At 54.4% G+C, this 26,167-nt stretch overlaps 1 protein-coding gene and 1 long non-coding RNA gene across 5 annotated transcripts in view; both read right to left on the bottom strand.

Moving 5' to 3' along the window:
• Window positions 1-8,173: 8,173 nt before the first annotated feature.
• UAP1 (UDP-N-acetylglucosamine pyrophosphorylase 1) overlaps window positions 8,174-26,167 on the bottom strand; it is a 30,945-nt gene continuing 12,951 nt past the window's right edge. For 3 of the 4 annotated variants that reach the window (XM_059674799.1, XM_059674800.1, XM_059674801.1), the window contains exons 3-11: window positions 25,854-26,058; window positions 23,779-23,954; window positions 22,471-22,643; window positions 16,581-16,774; window positions 15,740-15,880; window positions 15,040-15,228; window positions 14,132-14,182; window positions 11,255-11,321; window positions 8,174-8,684 (exon numbers count right to left, since the gene is read on the bottom strand). In XM_059674799.1, the coding sequence (XP_059530782.1) occupies window positions 8,592-8,684; window positions 11,255-11,321; window positions 14,132-14,182; window positions 15,040-15,228; window positions 15,740-15,880; window positions 16,581-16,774; window positions 22,471-22,643; window positions 23,779-23,954; window positions 25,854-26,058 (1,289 nt within the window). In that variant the 3' untranslated portion in view covers window positions 8,174-8,591. The remainder of the gene's footprint in view (window positions 8,685-11,254; window positions 11,322-14,131; window positions 14,183-15,039; window positions 15,229-15,739; window positions 15,881-16,580; window positions 16,775-22,470; window positions 22,644-23,778; window positions 23,955-25,853; window positions 26,059-26,167) is intronic. The other variant, XM_059674803.1, reaches the window with a different exon arrangement.
• On the bottom strand, window positions 17,707-22,104 carry LOC132220408 (uncharacterized). The gene is made up of 2 exons (XR_009449777.1): window positions 18,055-22,104; window positions 17,707-17,930 (listed from the first exon to the last, which is right to left on the bottom strand). It is a non-coding gene; the product is annotated as an uncharacterized LOC132220408 (long non-coding RNA).

Here is a 26,167-nt window from a genome sequence, read left to right as displayed (position 1 = left end):
CCCTATTTTCCCACTCAACTCCCCGGGGGCCGCGCCGCGGCGGGTGGCTGCAGCCTGCACTCAGGCGCAGACAAGCCCTTCCTAAGCTGTTCGGGAAGCCTTTCCCTGTTTCTCTGTCTGTGGCCGTGGCCAGAGGTCACACGGAAGGGGAGGGGCCGCAGCAAGGAGCCTCCCTCTGCTCCTAAATGACAAATTGCCTTCATCTCCATCCACCCAGGCTGGGGGCCTCACACTCAGGCTGCCAGTTCCGGGGTGCAGGGCCCCAGGGCTCAGGTCCGGAGATGGTGGGGCCGGGGTGGATGGCAACAGGAGGTCACAGGACCTAACGCACCTCAGAGACGGCTCCAAAGACACTGCTTCCTCCAGGCTCCCAGGCCTTGCGTCTCCTCCACTCCGGCTGGGCAGGCCCTGGGATGGCTCAGCCCGAGACCAGCAAGGCTGGGGGCGCACAGGAGTGGGCAGGGACCATGGAGGGGCCGTCCCTCAGAGCGCCCGGAGCAGGAGACACTTCGTAAGAGGAATGGGAGCAAGGAGGCCTCCCTGGACCCAGCGGGAGGCACAGACACCTGGGCCTGCGGGAGGGTGACAGGCAGATGGCTCAGAGACAGGGCTTGCTTCCTGGCCACCTCTCAGCTCTCTGCACGGACCGTGCTGCCCTGCAAACACCAGCTCTCGGGCTCCAACACAGCACACGAAAGCAGGAGGGAATTTCTATGGCCAGCGGCCCTCTAAGCCTCCGGGACAAAGGCCAGGCTGAGTCGGTGCAACTTGCGCTCCTGGGAGGCACAGGCCGGTTCTCACCACCAGCCAGGCCAGCTTCGGTGCTGGGACCGGAGGACAGAGCAAGGGCAACTGCTCCCACCTGAGCGCAGGTGCCTGGGACCCGGAGGCCCCCGGAGCCGCCGCACTCTCACCCCGAGTCTCCAGTGAGGCCACCTGTCCGAGGTCTCAGTACAGGAGGCGAAGCACAGCTGGAACCCACGTCTCGAGAGTCCCCCCCATCACACTTTCCAAAACACCGTGCAATTGCACAAAATGCTTTTACTTTCAATGTTTAAGAGATTTTAGGCGAAAATAAACAGGGAACCAAGGCCAGGGAAAGCCTCCGACGTGAGGGCCAGCGGGGCCCGGTGGGCTGGAGTGCCCGTCGGCCTGGGTCGCAGCAGCCTCTCACTGTGCCGGTCTCTGGGGTTACTGGTTACAATGTCTCCTCTTCCGTTTACAGTTTTATTTGTGTCTTTTCTTAATTTAGCTAAATGTTTGTCAATTTTGCTTATCTTTTCCAGAAACCAACTCTTAGTTTTATTGAACTTATTGTTTTTCTATTAATTTCTGTTCTGAACTTTATCTCCTTCCTTCTGCTAATTTTGGGCTTAAATGTTATTCTTCTTTTTCTAAATCTTTGAAGTGTATTTTGTTCTGCTTTATGTTTCTGGTTTAGGTTAATTCCCATGAACAACATATTCTGTATTTATTGAGAGTATTTAACTGCTTTTATTTACTGTACCACCACCTCCTCACTTTATAGTTGTCATTCACCAGGTTCTCCCTGCCCGATCGGACTCGCCCATGACCCGCCTTCTGTGCCGCAGCCTCCTCGGCTCCAAGACGGGCTGTGCATGTCGGTCTCCTGCAGTGGAGCCCGGCCTTGGTCAGCATCAGCCATCCTCGCCCGTCAGGGTCCATTACAGATGACCTCTGTAAGCATTCTTCTTCTTCTTCTTTTAAAAAAAATTATGATTCTGGAATGAACCTCCCTATGTGTTCTTTCTGCTCATTCCAGGCCCCAACCACCACTTCCTTCCCTCCGTCCCGAGCCTGAGCTCATCGGCGTGTCCTAGTCCCTCTCAGGGGCTACGTGCTCCCACTTGGGAACTGTCACAGGGGTGTCCCTAAATGACGACAGCAAGCCGCGAGCGCCTCTGCCCCCTTCCCAGAGGAAGAGCGGGAGGGACCCCTCTGGCCCGGTGTCGCTGAGTGCCAGGCCCTCTGGCCTTTGCAGGACTCGCTGCTGGAGGCACAGCTTCGCTTCCGTGTCAAGCCTGACCAGCAGCCCTCCCTTCCCTCTGACCTCCCTCCCCCTGTCCTTGCTGAACAGCCAGAGGAGGTCTCCCCCAATGGCTCAAACCTCGTCTTATTCAATCCATGGGAGCGAAATTGTAACATGTGGTAGAAAATAAATGCCCAGAACGAGGTCTGGGTTGTAAGATTCTTGTTAGATGGATGGTGAGCGCCATGAAAAAAATAGCATTTTTCAGGGTCTTGGGGAACAAATACAATTTGGAATCCCAGGCAGACAGAACGAAGCCACCAGAGATGTCCTGGCTAGAAAGTGCCTCCCACACTCGAGGAAAGGCTCGGTGACAAGGCCCCTCTCCAAGCGGCAGCTGTGCCTCTGCAGTGGGGGAGGGAGAAAGGCCTGCGAGTAGCAGGGAGCACAGGCGGGAAGGTGGCCCCGCAGGCAGGCAGAGATCCTGAGTGAGGTGCTAACGCCCTCAGAGAGTGAAAGGCCAGCTGCCAGGCGCCGGGAAGGATCACCTGGAGGAAAGGAAGAGCCGAGATGAGGAAAACGTTTAGACAATTTTAGAGTGAAAGGGAAAGAGAGAGAAGATAGCCCCACGTCCTTGATATGTAGCTTGGAGGGTTGTTGTGAAGAATAAATGAGCTAAACGTGTAAAGCAGTTACAACCACATCTGCCTCATAGCAACCACTGATCCATGTGAACTAGCCCCAGCACAGGCAGGAAACACATATAATGGAAATACATAGGAAGCGGACATCAGGAAAGGACATCAGGAAACGTTGAAAGCACAGATGAGTGAGGCTCAGACGCACAACCAGAAATATTTATCGGGGTCACAGAGAAGTGCACATGCAGCTCATTGAGCCAAGTCCTTCACAAGCACACACGTACATGCACACGCACACACACGCATGCACACACACACCGCTCCACTCTGCAAGTGAGGAGACTGGGGCCGTAAGGAGTCATGACTCGGCCCTGGTCGCTCTGGTTCATCACAAGGCAGGTGAGAGCCCAGGTGTCCTGACCCCTGACCCCTCACAGAAGATGCTGATGAAAATAAGAAGCAACTAACAAAAGACACCCAGAGAGTGCAGGGGCGAAGGCTGCTGAGGGCCAACTGCATCGGCCTGGCCTCCCAGCTCTAATCTCGATCTCCAGCATTTCAATTTCTATTTTGAAGTTAGCTGAAAAGACAGGGTCTCTAGAAACAACCCACAAAGCCTCCAAATCTGAAACACAATATTACATAATCATATCCCTAAAATGCACATTTGAAAATAATGTCTCAAAGAAAATGGAAAAAGTAGAAAAGACAACCACACACACAAAAAAATGTTTTGTGGAATGACAAAAACAGGATATTGGTAAAACTTCCAATTTTTCACTTTCAGGTGTTGTAAATGATGTAATTTTGGTGTGTCCTGCTTGTCCCGAGAGTCTCGTTGTCTATGGAAGCCAGATGAGGAGGTCTCGCTGGGAGAGGGAGATACGTTATTTGCAGATACATCTGAGGTCTGGTTACCACCAGGTTGGTCTGTGTTCCTGGTTAAACAGCTGGTTAAACATATGGACTTCAACCAGCACCACAGCACCAGCTACTGTCGGGTCTCCACATGGAGCAATCACTTGAGAACCCAGGGACGGAGAAAAGAAAGGAAGCGGGTTTGGGAAATAACAAAAATGTAATTTGTAGTTTGCAGAGAAAAGAATCCAATGAAAATAAAATTGGTGTTCTGAGTTTGAGGCTCTAAACAGGCGCTCTGTAAAAAAGAAATCGATTATAGAAATGTGAAACTATCATAATCTCAGTTGCACACTTGGAAAAAATGAGGATGTCTAAAATAGAACTTTCTTCGGCCTGCCAACTGAAAATTGATATTTTCATTATGCTTTGGGTCAAGCGTGGATTTGTAAATACTAGGTAAGCTCTGCTCCATGAGTTAAAAAGAATTCTCCTATATAAATCTTCTGAGAGTGTAAAAGCAAGAAAAATGTACCCAGGCATTTTTTAAGCACAGCAGAGACGGGCCCCTGGGTCTCCTCTCCTGCATGCTGTAACAGCGTAGCCATGTTCTGACATTCGGGGTCCAAACGGACCAAAGGACTTTTGTTGCAGGGAGGTCTGGAGAGAGCATCCTATATAATAAAGAGCTAATATGCAAATGGTCGCTCTGCCCTCGCACCCTCACGCCCTCGAACCAGGGCTGGGGGACCCGAGTCCTTGCCCCCCGCCCGGTGGGGCTTGATGGGGGACCCGAAGCAGCACCCCTTGCCCTGCGGGGCTTGACGGTGGGGCCAGCTGGATCTGGATCTCATGCAATTTCAAGGTGTGCACGGGTGGGCGGGGACTTGACTCTGGGTCCTACGGCGCACCCCAGACTCTGACAGGAGGGAGATTTTCATATACATTTGGCTAATTTTCTTTCATCTCTGACACTTCTATCATAAAGGGCAAATAGCAATATTAAAATATTTCCTCAAATTAATCCCCTTGTAATGTACACAAATTTTGTGCACCGGGCCCCTAGTCTATATATATAAAAGACTAATATGCTAAGTGTCCCTCCACCCATCCGACCGGTCACTATGACATACGCCAGTGATGGCGAACCTATGACACACGTGTCAGAGGTGACACGCGAACTCATTTTTTTGGTTGATTTTTCTTTGTTAAATGGCATTTAAATATATAAAATAAATATCAAAAATATGTCTTTGTTTTACTATGGTTGCAAATATCAAAAAATTTCTATATGTGACACGGCACCAGAGTTAAGTTAGGGTTTTTCAAAACGCTGACATGCCAAGCTCAAAAGGTTCGCCATCACTGACATACACTGACCACCACGGGGCAGACACTCAATGCAGGAGCTGCAGAGCTGCAGTGACTCGGCCGTGGCAGTTCTCGGGTGACGCACCCCGAAACCAGAGAGGAGGGAGCCCGATTCCTTGCGGGGCCACGCGAGTCTACCTTCAGCCGTGGGTTATGTTGTTGCTGGGGCACTGTCGGCCTCGAATCTGGTTACTGCTCACTTGCGTTTGCGTTCCACACCCTGTACGAAGCAGCTTTGTGAGTGCCCCTCTCACACTCTGGGAAGCCTTTGAGGATGTCAGAAGGCCTGTTATGGCCTGATCCCTGCAGGCCAGGCCGAGGGACCCCATCTGCCAAAGGGACCCTACTTACTCTGCAGACACCCTTCGAGCCATGGTACCGCCCAGGTGCAGCCGGCTGGGGAGGGACCTCAGGAGGTTGGCTCCAGGGTGTGTCCAGCCCGTCTCGCCCAGCCCTGCCAGCCACCTTCTAATTAAGTTCCTTTGAATGTGCACGGATCCATTCACCAGGGCACTAGTATAAAATAAGAAAACTTTACTAATTTCTACAATCCATACTGTTCGTACTCTTTCTGGGATTTGGATCTGGGCCCATCCTACTCTCCCCTTCCTCATCTCCTTCTACAGTTCCTACCATTGGATCCACACTTTGACCTTTAATTACTCTCAGTGAACTGAAGCCCTCAGTTCCAAGTCTGGCTGACCTAGACTCTAGTCTGCGCTTTGTCACTAGCCACAGGTCACTTCTCTTCGGTCCTTGGTTGCCTCCTATGCAAAATGCTCAGACCACGTGACCCGTTTGTCCCTCTGGGATGCGAGTGTTGACAGCAGACAGTCCATGCCTGCCGAGCTGGGGGCGGGGGATGCACGTGTCGGCCTGGAGTGGACGTGGGCCCTGGGTACACAGGCGGCAGCTTTCTGGAGCCTCGGTGGCGCTTCCTCCAGCGCCTGAGCATTGGCACCTGCTGCCCCGACTGCACGGACACAGCCTCCCGGGAAGGCGGCACGGGCCACCCAGGCCGAGCGGTGCGACAGGCGGGAGCAGCTGGCTCACAACCAGCCTGTCCGCACTCAGAAGTGTGTGAAGGATCAGCCGCGCACCTGCGCCCGGGCTCCAGCGCGACCTCCTTTTCCCCGCAAGGCTCGCTCCCTGCAGCCACAAGCCGGGCTGCCGAGGACACGCAGGGGCCACGGCTGCCACGCCCGGAGCCTCCAGCAGCCAGCCGGAACGGCACTGGGGAAGGTCGGTGAAGTGCGGAGGCCGGCCCGTGGGAGGCAGACGCCGCCCTTTCTAACAGACGCCGATCCGATCGCAAGAACACGCTGGGCCTTCGGTGTGGTTGCCACTAGGACGTCTCACCTCTGACTGAGACAAGGTCCGTGAGCAAAGCAGTCTGACAACTGCTGCCTGTGGGTGGCGTTTCCAACTCCCACCTGTGCCCCACGGCACAAACCGTACAGAGGGTTTTCTTCTCCCCAGAAGCACGTGACCACGGTCCCTGCCCCACGACCCACAGCACAATGAACGGAACTGATTTAGTGCCGGCCCTTCTCTCCACGGCCAAGCGCATGGGCCTCTGTGTGCCTTCTGAGCAGTGGACACGTGTGCAGAGACTGTGAGAAAGGGGAGGGGGGCTGTGAGAAAGACGTTCCCACTGACACAGCCACTCATCTAAACACAGCCCAGCTCTGGGCTCAAACGTTGATTTAGCTATTCCCAGAACTGCTTTGCTAGTCCCTGCAACCACACGCACACTCATATGCACACACACATACAGATACACACCTGTGCACACATGCAGATACAAATACACACATGCACACCCACAGAGACACACACGTGCACACGCACACACGCTCCTTCCTATACATTAGAGTAAGTGGGCAGAGGCTGCGTGGTGGTCGCAGTTCCCCTTATTTCACACCACCCAGGGCATGGCCCTGGCGGCAGCCTCTCATCGTGACCTCTGGTCTCTTGTGGTGCTGGTGCCGCTTCCTCCTGGAGGCTGCAGGCTGGCCCACCTCTGAGCACACGGCCTGTCATGTGGCCTGCTCTCTCCCAGCTTCTCCATCCTCCTCCGCCGGCAGCTGCAGGAGGGCCGTGCTGCCTCGTGCCTTTACTCTTTTGCAGCTGCGGCTGGCGCAGGGCGCCGCCCAGAGCACTCTGGGTGCGAAGGCTCTGTGTGCGGAGGCTCTGGGTGCAGAGGCTCTGGGTGCGGAGGCGGGCAGGGCAGCACAGCCTCATGAAGGCAGGGCCTGGAGTCGAGACACTTGGGTTTTAATCCCACTCAGCTGTCAAGGCCGCTAACTCCTATTTTCATGAGCATCTCCCCGGCTCCGTATTTCCTGACGAGGGCTTGTGAAGGAAGAGACCGCTAGCACCTCGTACCCAGACCCACCACAGTCCTTGCAATCAAACCCGTCCCGGCCGGACGGCCATTGCGGTGCGACCCAGTGCGGGAGGGGCAGTGGGGGAACCTGGCAGACAGGCAGGGACAGGAGCTCGCTCGGATGGAGAACGCAAACCTCACAAATCTGTTTGAGAAATGGGATGGAAAGCAGCAAAGTCGGGCTGTTACTGAGATAAAACAGAAAATATGCTCAACACATGGTTAGGGCTCTCCACAGAAAATGAGCGTAGACACCAGTACCAGCATCGCGTGCCAGAACCGGGCCTGAGACTTCCGCTTCCACACCCAGGGCCCGCCCAGGACCCCCGCCACAGCCCGTCAGGGAAGAGGAAAGGCACCCATCGCTTCTGAGCCAGATTTTAGAATTTTTCATTTATCCAGATGCTAATTTTATGTGTTTGGTCAATAAATGCTTTGTAAAATGTATTTATGAAGTTCAATACTTTCATGCAAATCTTATTTTAGACACTAATGATCTATGGTCCATGTTTTAATAACCACATTATTCTCCTTTTTAAAAATCTTCTAGCTGGAAACAAAGACGACAAAATGCCGGGAGGGCAGTGTTTAACCTCCCGGGAGACGTGCCGTGAGCGCTCGAGCAAGCGGAGCCCTGGGGTGAACGGGGTCCCCGGCCTTGGCAGGACTGAGCCAGACGTCCTGCGAGGACACGCCAGGGCCGGCCCTGCACCCCGCCCCTCAGCTGTGCCACCACACGTGTCCCCAGACCGGCCAATGCGCCTGCGGACCTGCCCCTGCGAGAACTGACCAGAGCCCGGCGCTGGGTAGGGGCGTCGTGTCTGCCATTTCCCACAGCGGCAGCCTGTTGTCTGCATTAGCTCAAGTTCCTTCCAAGTTCCCTCTTTTCCCAACGGAATGAATGCCTCAAGGTACAAATGACACTCCACGGCGACTAAAAGTTTATTTCCCTGTCTAATTCTTTTCTTTAAAAAGTTTACTTTTTGATAAAGTAAAACCAACCTTCAGTACCATAGAAACCCTTCGAGGTGAGCAGTGCACATTCTCTCTGTGCACCGTGAGGGGCCAGGCCCGCCGCGGGCCGAGCGCGCACCCTGCCCGACACGCGGCAGGCTGTGTCCGGACGGCATGGGCCCTGGGCTGGGGCACATCCTACAACTGAAAAATATAAATAAGACCTTCAATGAGCTGAGAGTCACAGAAATGCCTTGAACCCAGTCCACGGCCCTGGGGCCGTGCAGCAGCTTCAGGGGCTCGCAGAGCAGGAGGCAGCCTGAGGGCCTGCGGGTCCCGCGGTCCGACACCAGGAGAAGCCGCTCTCGGGGCGAGGGCAGCGCCTGCCTCACAGCCCGTTCTTCACCAGCTCGTGGACCCCGTGCTCGTCAATGATCAGAGGCGCGTGGAACTCCCTGTGGGCCACGAGGCCCTCCAGGCCCTGAGAGGAGGGTGAGATGAAGCAGGTTAGGAAACGGCGACAGTGGGGCGGACAGCGGCTGCGAGGCGGCCGGGGCTGCGGCATGCTTTGGGGCAGGGGTCCTCTAACTACAGCCCGCGGGCCACATGCAAATACAAATACTGTATTTGTTCCCGTTTTGTTTTTTTACTTCAAAATAAGATATGTGCAGTGTGCACAGGAATTTGTTCATAGTTTTTTTTTTAAACTATAGTCCGGCCCTCCAACGGTCTGAGGGACAGTGAACTGGCCCCTGTTTAAAAAGTTTGAGGGCCCCTGCTTTAGGGTGTGCAGCACAGAAGCTGGGCTGAGAGCAGAGGGTGAGTCAGTGAGAACCGATTTGGTGCACACTTTTTCCTTATTGCAATACTTCTCTCTATGGTGGCCTGGTATGCCTGCAGTTGTCTTATACCATGAGCAACTTTAAAATAAAACCCCAAACTTAGAAAAAGTTAGCACAAGGTCAGAGGATTAGGAACCTGATTAAAATCGAACATAAAGCAGTCAGGGTTTTTCCTTCTCTTCTGAGTTGCCACCACGCACGCCCAGCTCCCCGGGAACCCCAGCCGGGCAGTCACCCGTTTCTGAAGGAAGCCTGGGACGTGCTGACCTTCACATCCTCCCAGGGGTCTAGAAGGGAGCCGGGTGGGGCGCTGAGTGAGTGGCCTGGCAATTTGTTGGCATCAAATCCCTTTAAACATCTGCAGCTGACAGGGGAGAATTGATGGTGTCTTTTGTTTGTTTTTATTTTCTGTTGTTTTTTTACATTTTATTTTATTATCTTTTTAATCTTTATTGTTGGAAGTATTACATAGGTTTTCTTTTCCCCCCCATTTATCTCTTCCAGCTGCTCCTGTCCCCCCCGCCCCCCGCCCCGCCCTCACCACCCTATTGTCTGTGTCCCCGGGTTATGCATACGCACACAGGTCTTTGGCTGATCTCTTCCCACCCACCCTCTCCGGCCTTCCCTCTGAGATTCCAGTCTGTCCATGCTTCTCCCTGTGTTTATTCTGGTCATCAGTTTATCTGGTTCATTTGATTCCACATAAAGGTGAGGTCAAGTGATGCTTATCTTTCTCTGACTGTTTGGTACACACTTTAAACTGAGCTTAATGACCTACTTATAACAGCATGGAACAGACCACACTACAGTAAAATTATTCTGACTATAATGTTATTTCTAAAGTTAATAGGATGATACTCATTCTTCCTTTAATCGTCCCCAGTGCGGGGCACTTGCTAAGCATGGGGGAGGGGTGGCTGCCTCTGACGGGGTCTCTGGAAAATACGTCACACGTTAGAGCAGTGGTTCTCAACCTTCCTAACGCCGCGACCCTTCCATACAGTTCCTCATGTTGTGGTGACCCCCAATTTCACTGTTACAAATTGAACATAATTAAAGCATAGTGATTAATCACAAAAACAATATGTAATTATATGTGTTTTCCGATGGTCTTAGGTGACCCCTGTGAAAGGGTCGTTTGACCCCCAAAGGGGTCACTACCCACAGGTTGAGAACCGCTGGGTTAGAAGAACCAGCTCCCTGGTTCTCAAAGCAAGAGCACTAGGTTTATGAACAACAGACCCTCCACTGGCTCACTGCCTGGAGCATCGGCCTAGGATTCGATTCCCAGTCAAGGGCATGTACTTGGGCTGCAGGTTTGATCCGCCCTGTCGGAATACGTGTGGCAGGCAACCAGTCGATGTGTTTCTCTCACACCGATGTTTTTCTCTCTCTCTTTCTCCCTCTCTTCCTCCCATTCTCTCTGAAGGGCAATGGAAAAAATATCCTCAGGTGAGAATTAATAAAGCACTAGAGGCCCGGTGCACAAAATTTGTGCAGGGGAGTGGTATCCCTCAGCTCGGCCTGCACCCTCTCGCAATCCAGGACCACTGGCTCCTAACCACTCACCTGCCTAATGCCCCCAACTGCCCTCCCCTGCTAGCCTGGTCACTCCTAATGACCCTCCCCTGCTGACCTGGTCACCCCCAACGGCCCTCCCCAGCCAGCCTGGTCATGCCCCTAAATGCCCTCCCCTGCCCACCTGATTGTGCCCCCAACTACCCTCCCCTGCAGATCTGGTCGCCCCTAACCCCCTGCCGTCCTGATCTGCCCCCCAACTGCCTCTGCCTCAGCCCCCACCACCATGGCTTTGTCTGGAAGGAAGTCAGATGGCGGGAAGATGGCCGGTTGACCCAGTCTAATTAGCATATTACCCTTTTATTAGTGTAGATAAGTAAAGTAAAAAGAGCCATGTGATTTATCTACAGAACAAGGCGGTCACATATTTTTGAAAAGCCCATTCTAGCTCAATGTCCAAGGGACATGCACTGATGTGGAAGCGTCTCTTCGTGGGAACCAGCCTCATGTGCTCTGCGGCAGAACCGGGATGGACCCGCGGGGGAAGGGCCAAGAGCAAAGGCGGCTCTGCAGAACCGGCTCTCAGGGAAGGGTCCCCGCAATGCTCCGTCCTGTGAGGGCAGCTCCACTTAAACATGAAACAGAACCAGACTCTACTTTTAAAAAGGAGCAGAAAAGCAAAGCTACTCACTTCTCCGGCGTAGGAGGTGAGGGGGGAGACTTCACACTGGATCGGGTCATCGCTGGCGTCCTTCAAGCTGGGGAGAGACCACGTGTCACAGACTGTCCCCACGCTGCCCGCCAGAGGGAAAGGCAGAGCGGCTTTCCTCTGAGAAGCTTGTGAGAACAGAGTTCTGCTGTTAGCACCCCAACGACCACCAAGCGCCCTGAGGATTAGGCTCCCGGACACGGTCACGGTCAGCAGACAGCCGGGGCGTGCCGCACCTTGCCCACCGGTGCATGCATCGCCTCCTGGACATCTCACGTCCAAGTTTTCATTTGACAAGGAAGGGACAGCACCAGGTACGTCCCCAGGTGCTTTGATCCTTCAGTCACTTTACTCCTCGCCACACCAGAGAGCGAGGCGCAGAGTCTGACAGACGCTAACAACGCAGCCTGTACGGCAGCCACTCGCCACAGGGGGCACTCAAACCTGAACTCCTTGAAACTGTAAAACTCCATTTTAATTTTAAAATTCAATTCGCATCACAATGACCGTGTTCCAAGTGCCTGTAGCCACGCAAGGCTGCGACAGCAGGCCCATCACCACGCGCCTCCTCCAGGCCACGCTCAGCACCGACAGCACCTGCCAGCCTGAGAGTCTCCATCACCTGGCACAAAGCAATGAAGTGTTAAAACATATCGAAAGCCCTGAGACCTCTGAGCTTTCGCCATGTCAAGAGTTTACAACAGGACCCCAGGCGCACAGAAGCCCGGCCTCCTGCCGCCTGGAGACCCCTCTCCGTCCCTGTGCTCGCACGTGGCCTGAAACTACAGCCCAGCCCAGAGCTCCTGCGTGGGCCACGCCCGGTCTTTCCCCAACAGAGCCGTCAGCTGGATTCAAGGTGCCCGTGCTCATGTCCTGCTCCCAGGACCACCATCTGCCACGCTCCTCTGACCAGGCCACTCTGGGTTATTCCAGGGCATTCCCACCAGGTCCCTGTGCCGAACTCCACCTCCCATCCTCTAGATTAGCTCAAGCCCCGCCTTCCCCTGACTGCTCTCCCAGTGCCTGCCCTCCTTCATTTACTCCAACAAAATGATGCTTATTAGCATCTGCTGAGGCACCGCGCTGTGGCTCAGCTGGCTGGATTCCTGCTCGGGCGCATCCCTAGGCTGCGGGTTCAACCCCCGGTCGGGTATGTAAGGAAGGCAACAACCGATGTTTCTCTCCCACGTCGGTGTTTGTCCCTCCCCTCTCTCTAGTCAGCAAGCGTATCCTCAGGGGAAGATGAAGACGCACGTGCACGGGGACCCTCCCGGGCCTGCCGGAAACGCCTGCTCTCCTCAGGAGCCCCGGGCCTCTGCACGCTGACAGCACCTGCGGCCTGAGTGGGGTGGCTCCCGGGCCGACGGGAGGAAAGGTGCTGTAAAGGTGGGGCACAGGGCTCTGCAGACAGTGTCAGGTTCCATCACGAGAGCCCCAGAGATCTGGCGCAGACCCCCTGGGCAGCTCAGGGTCACATATGCCAAATGGGAAAATGAAGTCCCACCTGAACCTGACCCTGAACCTGAGGCCGAGGGACTTGGGGGCCAGGATCAGGAGGTAGTTTTGAACCCGAGGAACACACAGCTGCCTGAGCATGACCTCCGTCTGCATCACAGAGGTCCCCGCCACAGAGAACTAAAGGGAACAGGGAGAAAAGGAGCAGCGGTTCTCAACCTGTGGGTCGCAACCCCTTTGGGGGTCGAACGACCCTTTCACAGGGGTCGCCTAAGACCATCGGAAAAACACATATATAATTCCATATTGTTTTTGTGATTAATAACTATGCTTTAATTATGTTCAATTTATAACAATGAAATTGGGGGCACCACAACATGAGGAACTGTATTAAAGGTTGCGGCATTAGGAAGGTTGAGAACCACTGTACTAGCGAAAAGAATCTGAACAGGGAGAACTCTAAAACCTTTTGTATCTTCGCTGAGACGCTGGAGGATGTTTGCAGCTGTATAATTAAGAATCGCTCACTTTTCAGGTTAAAAGCTGTGTGGTTCAATAAGAAGGAAATTTAAGGTCGAAAATCTATTTCTTAAATCATAAAGGCAGCTGCTTCCAGACGCTGCACCCAGTCCGCTTGGTGCAAGGATGACAGACCCAGGGCTCCTAGAGGACAGGAGCCGGCTCTGGGAGTCCCCTTCCTTGGCACAGCCCACGTCCCAAACCCGACAGCCACGGGCGGCCTCTGCTGGGCAAGACGAAGGGCAGGTGGCAAGGCGGCGACACGACCACAGAGCTCTGCTGCTGCTGGGAACCCGCCCAGACCCTGCCCGGCACAGTCCCCGGGTCTCCACCACCTCCCTCCAGACCAGGCCTGCCCTGCGGGGGTGCGACCATCTGCCGCGCTCTCTAGCTACACAGACCATAGCTTTTCAGACGCTGGCAGCACCCAGAGGGGAGAGGACATGGGTGCTCCAGCTAAAAATGACCTGCTCTTACAACAAGACACTTTCTTAGGAGCAGGACAGTGACTAATACTAACACAGAGAGACCGAATGGGGAGCTATTAGCATGAGAACAAATCCAAGAAGTTTCCTGCCCCCTCGGGCCTCAGGATGACTCCAGTCCAGGAGACACCCCAGCACACGTGGTGGCTGTGTGGTGCTCCCGCCGGGCCCCTGCGCCAACCTTACCTGCACGCGCGGACGCTCACTGCGGCGCAGACGCCTGTGGGGTCTTAGTACGGCATGCCGCCCGTGCCCAGCATGCACTGCGCTGAGTTAGTGTCCGGACAGATGCCTGCCACCAAGGAAGCAGCGCCCACCAAAGCCCCGCCCCCGCGGCAGCGCTACACTAGCTCCGGGAGAAGCCGCCCGACACCATGCTGCAGGCAGGCGGGATAGTTACTTGTCCGCGACCCCGGCTGTGACGGCCTCGGGCTGTCCGTGCGCACCAGTGCTATGTGGGAACAAAGAAGCGTTACTGGGGGAGCAAACCAAACACAACAATGAGGGGACTGCCAACTCTGCGGGCCTGGAGGCAGGATGGATGGTAAGGGATAAACTCAGCAAAGGAGATGGAGGGTTGAAAACAAACTCAATGGCCAAGACAAGCAAGGACAGCTGCCACGCCCATGCCGGCGGCCCTGGCCGGGACACGCTCAGCAGGCCCCTTCGGTGACAGCCAGACCAGCCGCCGGAGGCCCAGCACGGACCCGTGCTCAGCACCTCTGAGCACCCAGCCAGCACTCCACCCCGTGAGGGCACAAGTGACACGGCAGGACATGCTTTGTGAGCACAGAAACCAAAGGACTCAGCAGGCACTTCAGGTGCCGGTGAAGCTTTGATCATAAAATATAAGATTTAGCCCAAAAGGCCATTGTATCCGGCTGAATAGCTCTAAGAATCTCCTTGTTTCCACTTCTAAAATCCCGTAACATTTCTCAAGATGGAGGACTCGGGACTCCGTGGCATTCTTTTCCCTTCCTGGCGCCTCTCTTAGGACCTGAGGCTGCCACGGTGGCCCTGTGTCCCGCAGGGGTGGCGGGAGTTTTGGGGTCCCCCAGATGTGTGGGCAGTGACCTATGGTACAGCTGCTGCTGACCGCCAGACCCAGAGGCACCAGCGGTCACCTTCCAACCACTGTTGCCGGAGTCACTTCACGCCCGGGAGACGTGTGTGAACACGAGGGCTTCGGCAGTTCCCTGTGGGGGGCAGGCATCCCCCACACCAGGCAGGGGTGCTCTGCTCGGTTAAAGATGCAGTAACAACCGAGAGAGGAGGCGGCCAGGAGCGAGGGCCGGGGCACACGCTCACCGGGGAATGGCGGGCAGGCGGCGGCCGTTCTCGTCGATGAAGTGGCCCCCGGCGTTGAGCACCCAGCAGTGGTGCAGGGACATGAGCGCGTGCCGGGCCGTGGTGGGGTTGTCCTTGCCGTTCTGACTGTCGGCGTTCTTCAGAGGGGAGAACTCGTCTTCCCGCAGCACCTCATACACCACAAACTTCCTGCCGTGGAAGCAACGGAGACGCCTGACGACAAATAAAGCTGCTCCCGGCATGGCCCCACCGCCCGGCCTCCACCCAGCCCCGACCAAGACTCCAAGACTAGAAATCTTGGTGCAAAAAGATCCCATTAGTGTCTGTTCTGGGGCAGAAAAAAGGACGATTTAGGAATGTGTTTGGTGAGATGGTTCTTAGCTGATCTGTCGTCTGTGTTTCATACGGGTCAGCTCTGCGGTTTCCTGGAGCTACGGGAACTGAGCACACTCCTGTGACCCTGGCTCTCGGGCAGGGCGACGCCTGAGCCCAGGGCCAACTCTCTGGCGGGCCTGCTAGTCGCTCAGCCAGAGTGAGGGCGAGAGCCCACCGCTGACGACCACTGAGTGAGGAGAGCCTCCCGCAACTTGACACCCGTGGCCTGGGGCTCTGATGCCGTCACAGCGCCCGCCATTGGCGGCAAGTGTGCGGAGGCAGCGTCCCGAGACCCTCGGTCCATCCTACTGGCTGCGACACCTACTTCGCAAACTGGAAGATGTCGAAGACGAACTTTTCCATCTTTATTCCGTTTGGCTTGTCGGGCTTCACGCGCTGCCCCTGGGAGTCCACACACGGAATCTTCTTCTGAGCCACATGGTGCTGCAGCTGCGGCTCGTGCACACTAGGCAGGAAGAGAGGCCACTGGGGGGAGACCTCCGAGGACGTCACACCGACGCCTCCCCCGGACCCCATCGCCCATCAGCGTTCCCCTCCGAGGGCGGGTGGACACTAACAGTCACTGCGGATGAAGGCGCGAGGCGACAAGCAGCACAGTGGACTGGGAACCGCCGAGTGCTGCCGAGGGCCGGGCGGACTGAGCAGCCGTCCTGGCGCTGAAGCTGGCCCGTGGTGGTCAGACAGCGCGTGCCCTTCCCTCTACACCTGGGCAGGCGGGCAGGCAGACGCTCCGCCCGGCCCCAGCTGCCCTCACGCTCTAAGGCCCTGGCTCCTAAGGTTCGTCGGCACCAGCTCCCGTAGACTGACGCCCCTCTACACGTCCCGGGCCTGGCTCAGCAGCTGTGGGGCAAATGCCTCTCCAAAGTGTCCGGCTGTGGGAGAGCCGGGGTTCGTGTCTGTCCCTCGCTTCACCAAGGCCTAGCACACTGGCGGGAGCGAAGAGAAGAAAAGGGGCGACTCTGTGCCCTCAGCTTATGCCCCGGGAGGGGCTCCTATGACCCAACTCACTGACCCCCCCACGCCAGAAACATGTCACTGGGCATAGTTGACCCCCAGGAAGTGGGCGAATTCTGCAGGACTGGACTTGGGGTTATCTCCCGACTTCTCATGCAACAAACAATCCACAACGCCCCACCCTGCCGTACTTGACAATGTCTCTCAGAAAGGGCACAGTGAAGAAATGGTTGGCGATGTTCCCCGCGTTGAACAGCAGCCGTCCGTCCGGGCCCCGCCGCTGCGCCGTGGCCAGGGAGATCTCGCTGTACTCCACCACCTGGTACACCCCGTCCACGCGGCACACCACGCCCACCGGCTCTGTCGGGTTCGTCTTCTCCACCACCTGCCCCAGGCAGACAACATCACAGGAAGAAAAGCACTCGCTATGCTGCCCACCGCCACTGCACAGCCCGGGTGCACTTGCTCTTACCAGGCAGGGGGAGTCGCTAGCTGCAGACCATCACCTACCCCTGCACAGTCTCTGACAGACTCCCTTCCAACTGGACGGGAGGCTCATCGTTAACTGCCCAGGGAGCAGCAAGTCCCCGACACAGCAGGCGGCCCAGCAGTGCGGCCTCCGGGCCTCCTGGCTGTGGGAACCGAGCCCTCACTCCTGCCTTCAGCCGCTGGCAGGTCGGCGCTGGCTGTGCTGACTTAAGGAAATCAGTTGCCGGAGAAAAGCTTTAACTTTACTGATTTGATTTCATCTATACTCAGCACAGATTTTCAAACTGGGGACACATTTCAGGAATCATCGGAACTGGGAATAATTGAATGAGAAGCCTACGTCCCCCAAATACCTTTGTTTATTATTTAACTAGAGGCCCGGTGCACAAAATTCATGCACTCGGGGGGGGGGGAGGGTGTCCCCCCAGCCTGGCCTGTGCCCTCTCACAGTGCGGGAGGCCCGCAACCAATGGCCCCAAACCAAAGAGGTAGGCGGGGCCCCAGGACGCCCAGGCCTGGCCGCGTGAAGCAGCCACCGGGCCCCGCCTCCACACCTCGCACACAGTGTCAAGTACCCGCCCACCCACGTGCACACAATGCACCCGCAGCCTCCTGGTGATGGAGTGTGATGGTGTGAGGGCATCACAGTGTGAGGGCGGCGTGACGACCACCTAGGCTATTATAGTATAGATGTGTCCTTAACCACACTCAGCTACTTTGAGTATAAATAGAATGAAATTTCTCTGAGATTCATAAGACAAAAAGTAAGGCCTTTGCCTCTCGTTTTATATTGCCCAAATCACTATTTTATTTGAAAATGACTTCCCCCCCCCCATTTTCATTCATGGAAACAGCATACTCCTTGTTTTGAGGGATGTCACGGGGAGGCAGGGGCAGCAGGCAGGTCGCTGGCTCCCACTCCGACTTCAGGCAGAAAGGCCCGCCCCACTGATGTGTGTCCCATGCTAGGCTTTGTCTGAAGAGGTTCTATTCTTTAAGAAAGTTTGTAAACCAGCTATTGGACCTTCTGTCCATGGCTCCAGGCTGGGGAGCTGAGAGAAGGGGGGGTGTGGAAATCAGAGGGAGATGTAGGCGTATTTCATTAAAAAAACCTCACAGGTACTTCTGACACCCGCCGCCACAACCCCACACAACTCACCTAAATGTCTAACTAACTCAGGAGACAACTGTGAGAGAACTAATCTGAAGTCAGGGTTCCGCTGACACAAAGAGCCTCAGAAGGATCACAACAGAGTAGCTGAAGGGACTGCACGCTCTGCCTGTTCACTCACGTTCCAGCTGCTTCCAAGTGTTTTGAAAAATGTGTCCCCGGTTTGAAGAGTCTATGCTAAGTATAGATGAAAGCAAATCAGAAGAGGTAACTTTTCCTTAAGTCAGCACAGCCAGCGCGACCTGCCAGCGGCTGAAGGCAGGAGCGAGGGCTCGTTCCCACGGCTAGGAGGCCCGGAGGCCGCGCTGCAGGCTGCCCGCTGTGTCCTTGCACTATTTGCCCTAAAAGGAGCACAGGATTCGGTGAAAAGGAGCCTTCTACCAAGGAAAGGAGTGGAGCTGGAGGGGACAGCACGGCCAGGTCATGGCCTCTCGGAGGTGATCCCATCCATCAGCCGTGCCTCCCACGCCCTGCCCACAGTGGGCAGCTCACTACCTGGGGGTTTGGAATCGACTCCCCTCGTCCTGTTAGAAAAACAAACTTGCACAAGGTTTGTTTCCCATCCCCTCTGTGTCCCTGCTCCCACCGCCCTGGGAACAGCAGGAAGCACTGTGCACTGTACACATGCCAAGTGTTCATCTCAGGGTGAAGGGTGTCCTTCCATGACAAGTACTAACCTCCAGGGACTGTAAGTCTAAACCACAGAGAGCATCTGAACGCCGCACGAAGGTGGAGGTCAGCTTACATTATTCAGAAACGACAGCGCAGAACTCAGAGCCTGTCTGCTGTCACGGGCCAAACCCTGAACGCTGAGCTGCAACCCGTGAGCCTCGGAGTCCCTGAGCCGCTTTGGAAATGCGTGGGTGCCTGAGAGCGCGTTTGTTAAAGCCGGAAGGGCAGCCCCCACGGAGAGCCAGGCGGGCTGCTCTGGCTCACGGAGAAGTGAGAGAAAAGGGGCCTTGGGGACAGGTTCAGGGAGCAGGCCCAGGACAAGCTGCTGCTGCCCATTGCTCCCCTGGCTGCAAGTCTCGGGGGGTCCCTGAGGGTAGGAGATGGGTGCCAAACGGGGGGGGAGGGGGGGGAGAAGGATTACGCTAGAAAATGATCTTTAACTCACAATGGTCCTGCCCTTTCAGCTTTGTGCAAACCATACCACCCTACAGTCTATTCTCAAGGCTCTTATTCCTTAAAAAGTTTAACTCACAAGACAGGAGCCTGGTAAGAAAGCACTGCAAAGAACGCTACTGCTGCACTGTGACTCTCCCTAACTCAGGCAGCTTTTAAAAGTATGTCTTGATTTTGCTACAATGAAAAGGGTGGGAGGACAGATTAATAAGTGGTTTCTGATGCCTCTAGGACAGTGGTTCTCAACCTTCTGGCCCTTTAAATACAGTTCCTCATGTTGTGACCCAACCATAAAATTATTTTCGTTGCTACTTCATAACTGTAATGTTGCTGCTGTTATGAATCATCATGTAAATATCTGATATGCAGGATGGTCTTAGGCAACCCCTGTGAAAGGGTCGTTCGACCCCCAAAGGGGTCGCGACCCACAGGTTGAGAACCGCTGCTCTAGGAACTGGACCCACAGCAGCCCAGTCCCATTTGGTTCCAGACACAGACCTGGGGGCGTGGAGAAGAGTGACTGGAGACCAGCACACTCATGAAAGTCAGGGCACCAATCATAGTTCCTAGCTACCAGCAAACATAACTACTCTAAGGGGTTTGCTTTTATAATGGGACATGAGCCTGGCTGGCAGGGCCCAGTGGATGAGCACCGACCTGTGAACCAGGAGGTCACGGTTCGATTCCCAGTCAGGGCACAGGCCCCGGGTGTGGGCTCAATCCCCAATGGGGGGCGTGCAGGAGGCAGCCGATCCATGATTCTCTCTCTTCATGGATTTTTCTATCGCTCTGTCCCTCTCCCTTCCTCTCTGAAATCAATAAAAAATATATATATTAAAAATCCTATATAATAAAGAGGTAATATGCAAATTAACCCTCACACCCTTACAAGATGGCTGCCTACAACCAGGCCGGCAGGGGGGTTCGTGAGGGACGACCAAACGACTGAACAGCAGGCTGCATGGGGCAACCAGGCTGGTGGTGGTGGTGGGGCAGTTGGGGGCGACTAGGCCAGCAGTGGGGGGGCAGTTAGGGGCAATCTGGCCAGCAGGCAGGTGAGTGATTAGGAGCCAGCGGTCCAGGATTGTGAGAGGGATGTCCGACTGCCCCCAAGGGGTACCGACTGGGCTGAGAGGGTGCAGGCTGGGCTGCAGGGACACCCCCCGCCCCATGCATGCACCGGGCCTCTAGTCTATATATAATGTGACATGACACTAAAACGAGAAGTGGTGATGGAGCCCTCAAGCCTGGAACTGAGGCCTGGAGTTTGGCTGCTCATTTCTGAGGTCAAATGGGCTGACACCCCTTCCAGGTTCACACTGCAGATAAATTTTGAGAGAAAGGACATCTTTATAACAGAAAATCTCCAACCAGGGATCTGGCATGTCTCTGTGGCAAGCCTTCTTTTTAAATTTATGTCATCTAATTTTGTTTTTGTCAGAAAGACCTTCTCTTCATGTCAATATTATAAAATTATTCTAATCAACAAACAACAAGTGCTGGAGAGGATGTGGAAAAAAAGAAACCCTCTTACCCCTATGTTCATAGCAGCACCATTTACCATAGCTAAGATTTGGAAACAGCCCAAGTGCCCATCAGTAGATGAATGGATTAGAAAACTGTGGTACATCTACACGATGGAATACTATGCTGCTGTAAAAAAGAAGGAACTCTTACCATTTGCAACAGCATGGATGGAACTGGAGAGCATTATGCTAAGCGAAATAAGCCAGTCGGAGAAAGATAAATATCACATGATCTCACTCATATGTAGAATATAGTGAACAACATAAACTGATGAACAAAAATAGAGCCAGAGACAGAGAAGCATCTAACAAACCGTCAATCTTCAGAGGGGAGGCAGAGGAGGGTGGGAGTGGGGGTAAGAGATCAACCAAAGGACTTGCATGCATGCATATGAGCATAACCAATGGACATACACGGGGGAGGGGGAGGGGGGAGGGCCTGAGCTGGGGGGTGAGGGAGGCTGGGGAGAGGTCAATGAGGGGAAAAAGGAGACTTATGTAATGCTTTAAACAATAAAGAATTTAAATAATTAAATATATAAAATTATTCTACCTTTTCTTCTAACATCTTAATGGAGTTTTTAATATTTGACTCTATAATACATTTGAAATTGATTGTGGGAGAGACCTTCCTTTATTCTCAGACCTTCCTTTATCCTCATTCACCCCCGAAACCTGAGATGTGAGTCGCAAAGCGACTCCTCCGTGCACTGGGCAGGCTCTGGCCGTCAATCTGCCGCCTTCTCCTGGGTCAGCACCGCAGGCCTCACGTGTAGTATTCACAATCCACCTGAATGTCTGATAGTCTGTCTCGAAACCTCTCCCCTCCTCCTCACCAACCTTCTTCAACATTTCCTGGCTGCCTTCCCATGTTTATTCTAAGCTTTATCACTGTTTTGGCCCCAGAATAGAGTCACTGGGACTTAGATTAGGACGGTGTGATACTTTAATTTGTGGGAATTGATACCTTTACAGATTCCCAGGAAAAGTAATATTTATATCCATATTTTTAAACCTTTCAACATGTCCATCCGATTCCAAGATACATTCCATGGACTGTCTGTCTCCCTGAAGGCATGTCTCCCACAGCACCACCTGTACACCTCCCTCCAACTTAGTCCCTGCATGTTTGTGGCCAGTCGAACCATCACTAATCCCAACTGCCCTCACCCCCAACCTGCATACTCCGTCGTATTCGAGAGGCTACCAGGAGCGCCTTGCTGACGTCCAAGACCGCTGTCTGTGCCTCTCGTCCCCACAGCCCCGCAGCCGGCTCAGAGGCCCGTGGATGCTCGGGCCTGGAGAGGACCACCCTCCCAGGTGCTGACTGCAAACTCTCACTTCTGATGGACAAGCGTACAACCTAACTTCTGGAACCAGACGTTGCCACATTAAGAAAAAGAGTGGGTGCCCTAACCGGTTTGGCTCAGTGGATAGAGCGCCGGCCTGTTGACTGAAGGGTCCCAGGTTCGATTCTGGTCAAGGGCATGTACCTTGGTTACCGGCACATCCCCAATAGGGGGTGTGCAGGAGGCAGCTGATCGATGTTTCTCTCTCATCGATGTTTCTAACTCTCTATCCCTCTCCCTTCCTCTCTGTAAAAAAATCAATAAAATATATTTAAAAAAAAAAAAAGAAAGAAAAAGAGCGGGTGTGGGTGGGTAAAATCCCTGGAGCGATGAATGGCTCCACAATATTCCAACCGCCCAGTCACGCTGGCCGGACTCCTGCGAGAGGCGCTGGCAGGGAGCCCGTAGAGAAAGGCCTCACCTTGGCGCCGCAGTCCGCTCCCTGCTGAATGCAGAATCCGATGAACCGTGGGTCTGCCACTCTCACCAGGATGTTGTCGACGCAGTAGACGTGAACGCTGACCACGCCTCTGCGCTCCATGTCCCCCACGATGTCCCCGGCGGCCAGAGCCCGGTAAAGGCCTCCGTTCCCATCTGGGAAATGAGACAGCCCTTAGAGCACAGCAGACCCATTCTGAAGATCACCCGAAGGTCGCTCGGTGTGGGCCAAGAAAACACGTCCAAGCAGAGTCAGTAGCCGTCACTGTATGAACAAGTCAACTCCAGAGACCACACTTCCCTTTAATCTGCCCTTTTAACAATTCAGCCTGAAGTATATGCTGAAACACAAAATTACTTAACAGACAACGATTATCCCACAACTTCCAAGTTTTATTACTGTTTGTATGATTGGCGTTGACTGCATTTGCAGCCTGACGATGTCACCCATGTCAGAGAGAAAACCACATGGAAACTTCATGTGAAGTCACTGGTTTAAAACCAGACTCACATGAAGGTCGGTGGTGACCTAAGCTCCGTGCAAAGAAAGCCCCTCCCTCTGCCGTTCCTGCTGCCTCCCGTCCTGTCAGCAACCTCAGCCACAGCTGACAGCACGATGCGGATTAGCGCCGGGGGGCTCAGGACAGCAAGCTCCTCCACTGACAGCAGGAATTAAGAAGAAGGAAGAAGCCAAAAGCACCCTGTGGACACCACTGTCTCCTTCCAGCCTCCCTCCCCCCACAGATCCAGACAGGAGCCAGCAGCCTGGCCTCCTGCTCCCAGAGTCACACCCAGGTCATGGCTCGGGCTGCCGCCGCCACCGAGCGCCCTGTGCTCACGCAGCCCGGGTTTGTGGACGCAGAGGCTCCGAGGGCACTGTGTGTGCAGCTGTGCTCTCCTTCTCTGGCTCCACCTACTGAGGCCATTTCCCTGGCAATTTAACGGCTCCAAACAATGACTTCAATGCTCTTTAAGAAGCAAGGGTACCGATAAACCCTAACTCAGCCTCTTACTTCTTAAACTGCAGGGGCTGGCCATTTTTCGATCCGATAAACCCCGGCGGAGCAACCTGCGGCAGAGGGAGCACGCGCTCTGGGCGCACACAGGCTCTCTCCAGGACAGACACTTGCAAGAAGCTCACCGCAGGCACGTCCATTTTTTAAATCATTGCCAAACTGCAAAAAATTCTAAAACATTCATTTTCAACATCCAGATCACGTTAAAAGGGAAATTAAAATCCAATTACTACGTCACCCACTCCTAGTCACCATTAACAAGCAAGGCCACAGACCTGGAGCCATGGACACCTTGCTCTTCTCTTCCAAAATAATTTTGCCATCAAAACTCATAGCTGGCAGCATCCCCTGCTGGAAAAAGATGACGTTCTCCTTCTGTAAGCCGAAGTATCTGTGCCTGGCGAAGAACTCCTCTGTGGACTGCATCGTCCTGCCGCTGGTCATGATGTACCTGCAGGAGGAAAGTGTCTTCTGAGACCGAGCCGTCGGATTAGGGCACAAAAAGCTTTGTCTAGGCCCCGAGCAAAAGGAAATCTTGAGAGCACTTGGCCTCCCTCAGGGGAACCTCTTCCACCACCTCCCACCCTCGGTGTCAGACATGCCTCTGCACACCTCGGCAACGGAGCCTGTAGCCAGCTCAAGGAAAGAGCTGGAAACTGAAAAGTCTATTTTAAATTAAAAACCTGTGGACAAAAGGGGCCACATGCTAACCTGACAAGCTCAGGGAAGAAGCCCCCCCACCCCCACTTTGCTTTCTCCCGCCTCCCTAATCCATCACCAATGAATCTCATGAAGCCGCCTACACCCCCTCCTTTGATTGTGATGCATAAAAATAGGTGAAAAACCACCCTCTCCGGAGCATTATCTCAGTCCGTTGAGGTTCTGCTTCCTGGCAGTTGTCGACAGCTTAGCTCAAACTCACAAAAATTCTTTACAGGTTCGAATGTTTTTACGTTAACAAATTCATATTTTCACAAAGTAGAAAAGGGTAACTATGATCCATCCAATGATCTCTGGTGGTTTCCTGCTACAATTCGGAAATGTGATGTGGGCTCTGGCGCCTTCATGTCAAATCAGAGGAGGACAGTTATACCCTTTGTTGCCACAGGAATCCCCCAGCGCAGGTGGCAGAGGACAAATCTAAAACCAGCACCTGGAGGACACACTCAACTAAGTGACCTGTGTTGAGTGAATCAATGAAGACAATGGCCTCATCCCCACCACAGTAGGTCTCTGTCTCTTTAACGAACTGTCGTGGGCATTTTGAACTCCGGGCACAAGGGCGTGGGTGGGATCTAGAAGGTGACAGAGAGAAACACAACTTTGCAGCTGTGCGGAGAGAAGGAAGCCAACATGACCCAGGGGCCTGGGCTGGGAGTCCTGCTGGCTGCGGAGCACACCATGTCCCTCCCACGTCCCCACAGGGGCCCAGATGGAGCGGCAGTTGTGTGGGAAGACCTGGGCGTCTGGGGAATCACTGAGCCGGTGGGAAGCAACACTGGCCCGACTCGACCGCAGGACCGGAGGGTCTTTCAGGGGCCTCTTCCTGGGCCACCTGCAGGCCAGGCAGATGGGCAGAGAAGCCGGCAGAGTGTCTGCTGGTCACATGGGGCTGTTACAGGATCAGGGACCTGAGGAATCTCACCCCCACAGCGGGCCACCCCACAAAACGTGCTGATCCCAAGCTGTGGAGAAAGAGACTAAGGAGCTACGTCCACACCTTCCCAAGAGCAGAGCAGAAGCTCCACCGTGGTGGAGCTCAGGAGGAACCCTGGGGAGGCAGACCTGGTGCCCGGCCACAGACCCCAGGCTGGCCCACCGCAGAGGTCAGTGGAGCGTTCAGCCAGGGAGGGGAGGGGGGGAGAGGGGGTTCGGAAAGGCTAGATAACCTAGAACTTCAGAACACAAGTTCCTAGGCTGAGAGAACCCACAGAAAACAGACCCACACCATGTCAAGAATCCCAGATCCTGGAGATGAGGAGAGGCCCTAAGCGCTCTCGGAGAGGGGAGACAGAAAGCAGCATGGCTCTGGGAACCAGAGCCGCCTCCAAATTCCGAAGATTCAAACGTTCAGACATTCTACACACAAACCACCAACGAGGAGGAGATTTCCAGACAGAGAGCACCCACTGCACCCAAAGGACTCAGGTGAGGATGTCGACGCGGGGGAGAACGCACTGCTCCTTAAAGCTGCAGTGCTCACCTGCTGGCTCAACACGTGTCACCTTTCACACATGTGGTGATTACACCTCCCAATAAAGCCAGCAGTAACTATGTCTGCTTAGGAATACAGCTCACATGCATTTTGAGTCTAAACCAGCACATGTGGGGCCCGCAACCAGCCTCTTACCAGGGGATGGTGCATCTGCTCCCATGGCGCTTCTCAGCTAGCTGCTGAAGCTTCAGGATTCGCTCCGCTTGAAGCTGGAAAAGGGTCTTATGGGAGGGCAAGCCAACATCATACATCCCCTTGGGGTATGTGACACCGAGCCGCGTCCCCTGCCCACCGGCTAGAAGAAGAACCGCCACTCTGCTCTGAGAGATGTGGAGGAGTCCTAGGAGAGAAAATGCTGGTGTCAGGAAAGCTCTCCACGTCAGCGCTTCAGGGCCCGCCCCCGAGGCCGCCCTCAGCATAACCAACGAGGACTCCACACTAATCGTGGT

Source organism: Myotis daubentonii, chromosome 18 (assembly GCF_963259705.1).
Source record: "Myotis daubentonii chromosome 18, mMyoDau2.1, whole genome shotgun sequence".
NCBI lineage: Eukaryota > Metazoa > Chordata > Mammalia > Chiroptera > Vespertilionidae > Myotis > Myotis daubentonii.
The sequence above is the reverse complement of the archived record's forward strand: the minus strand, read 5'-3'. Positions and strand labels throughout refer to the sequence as shown.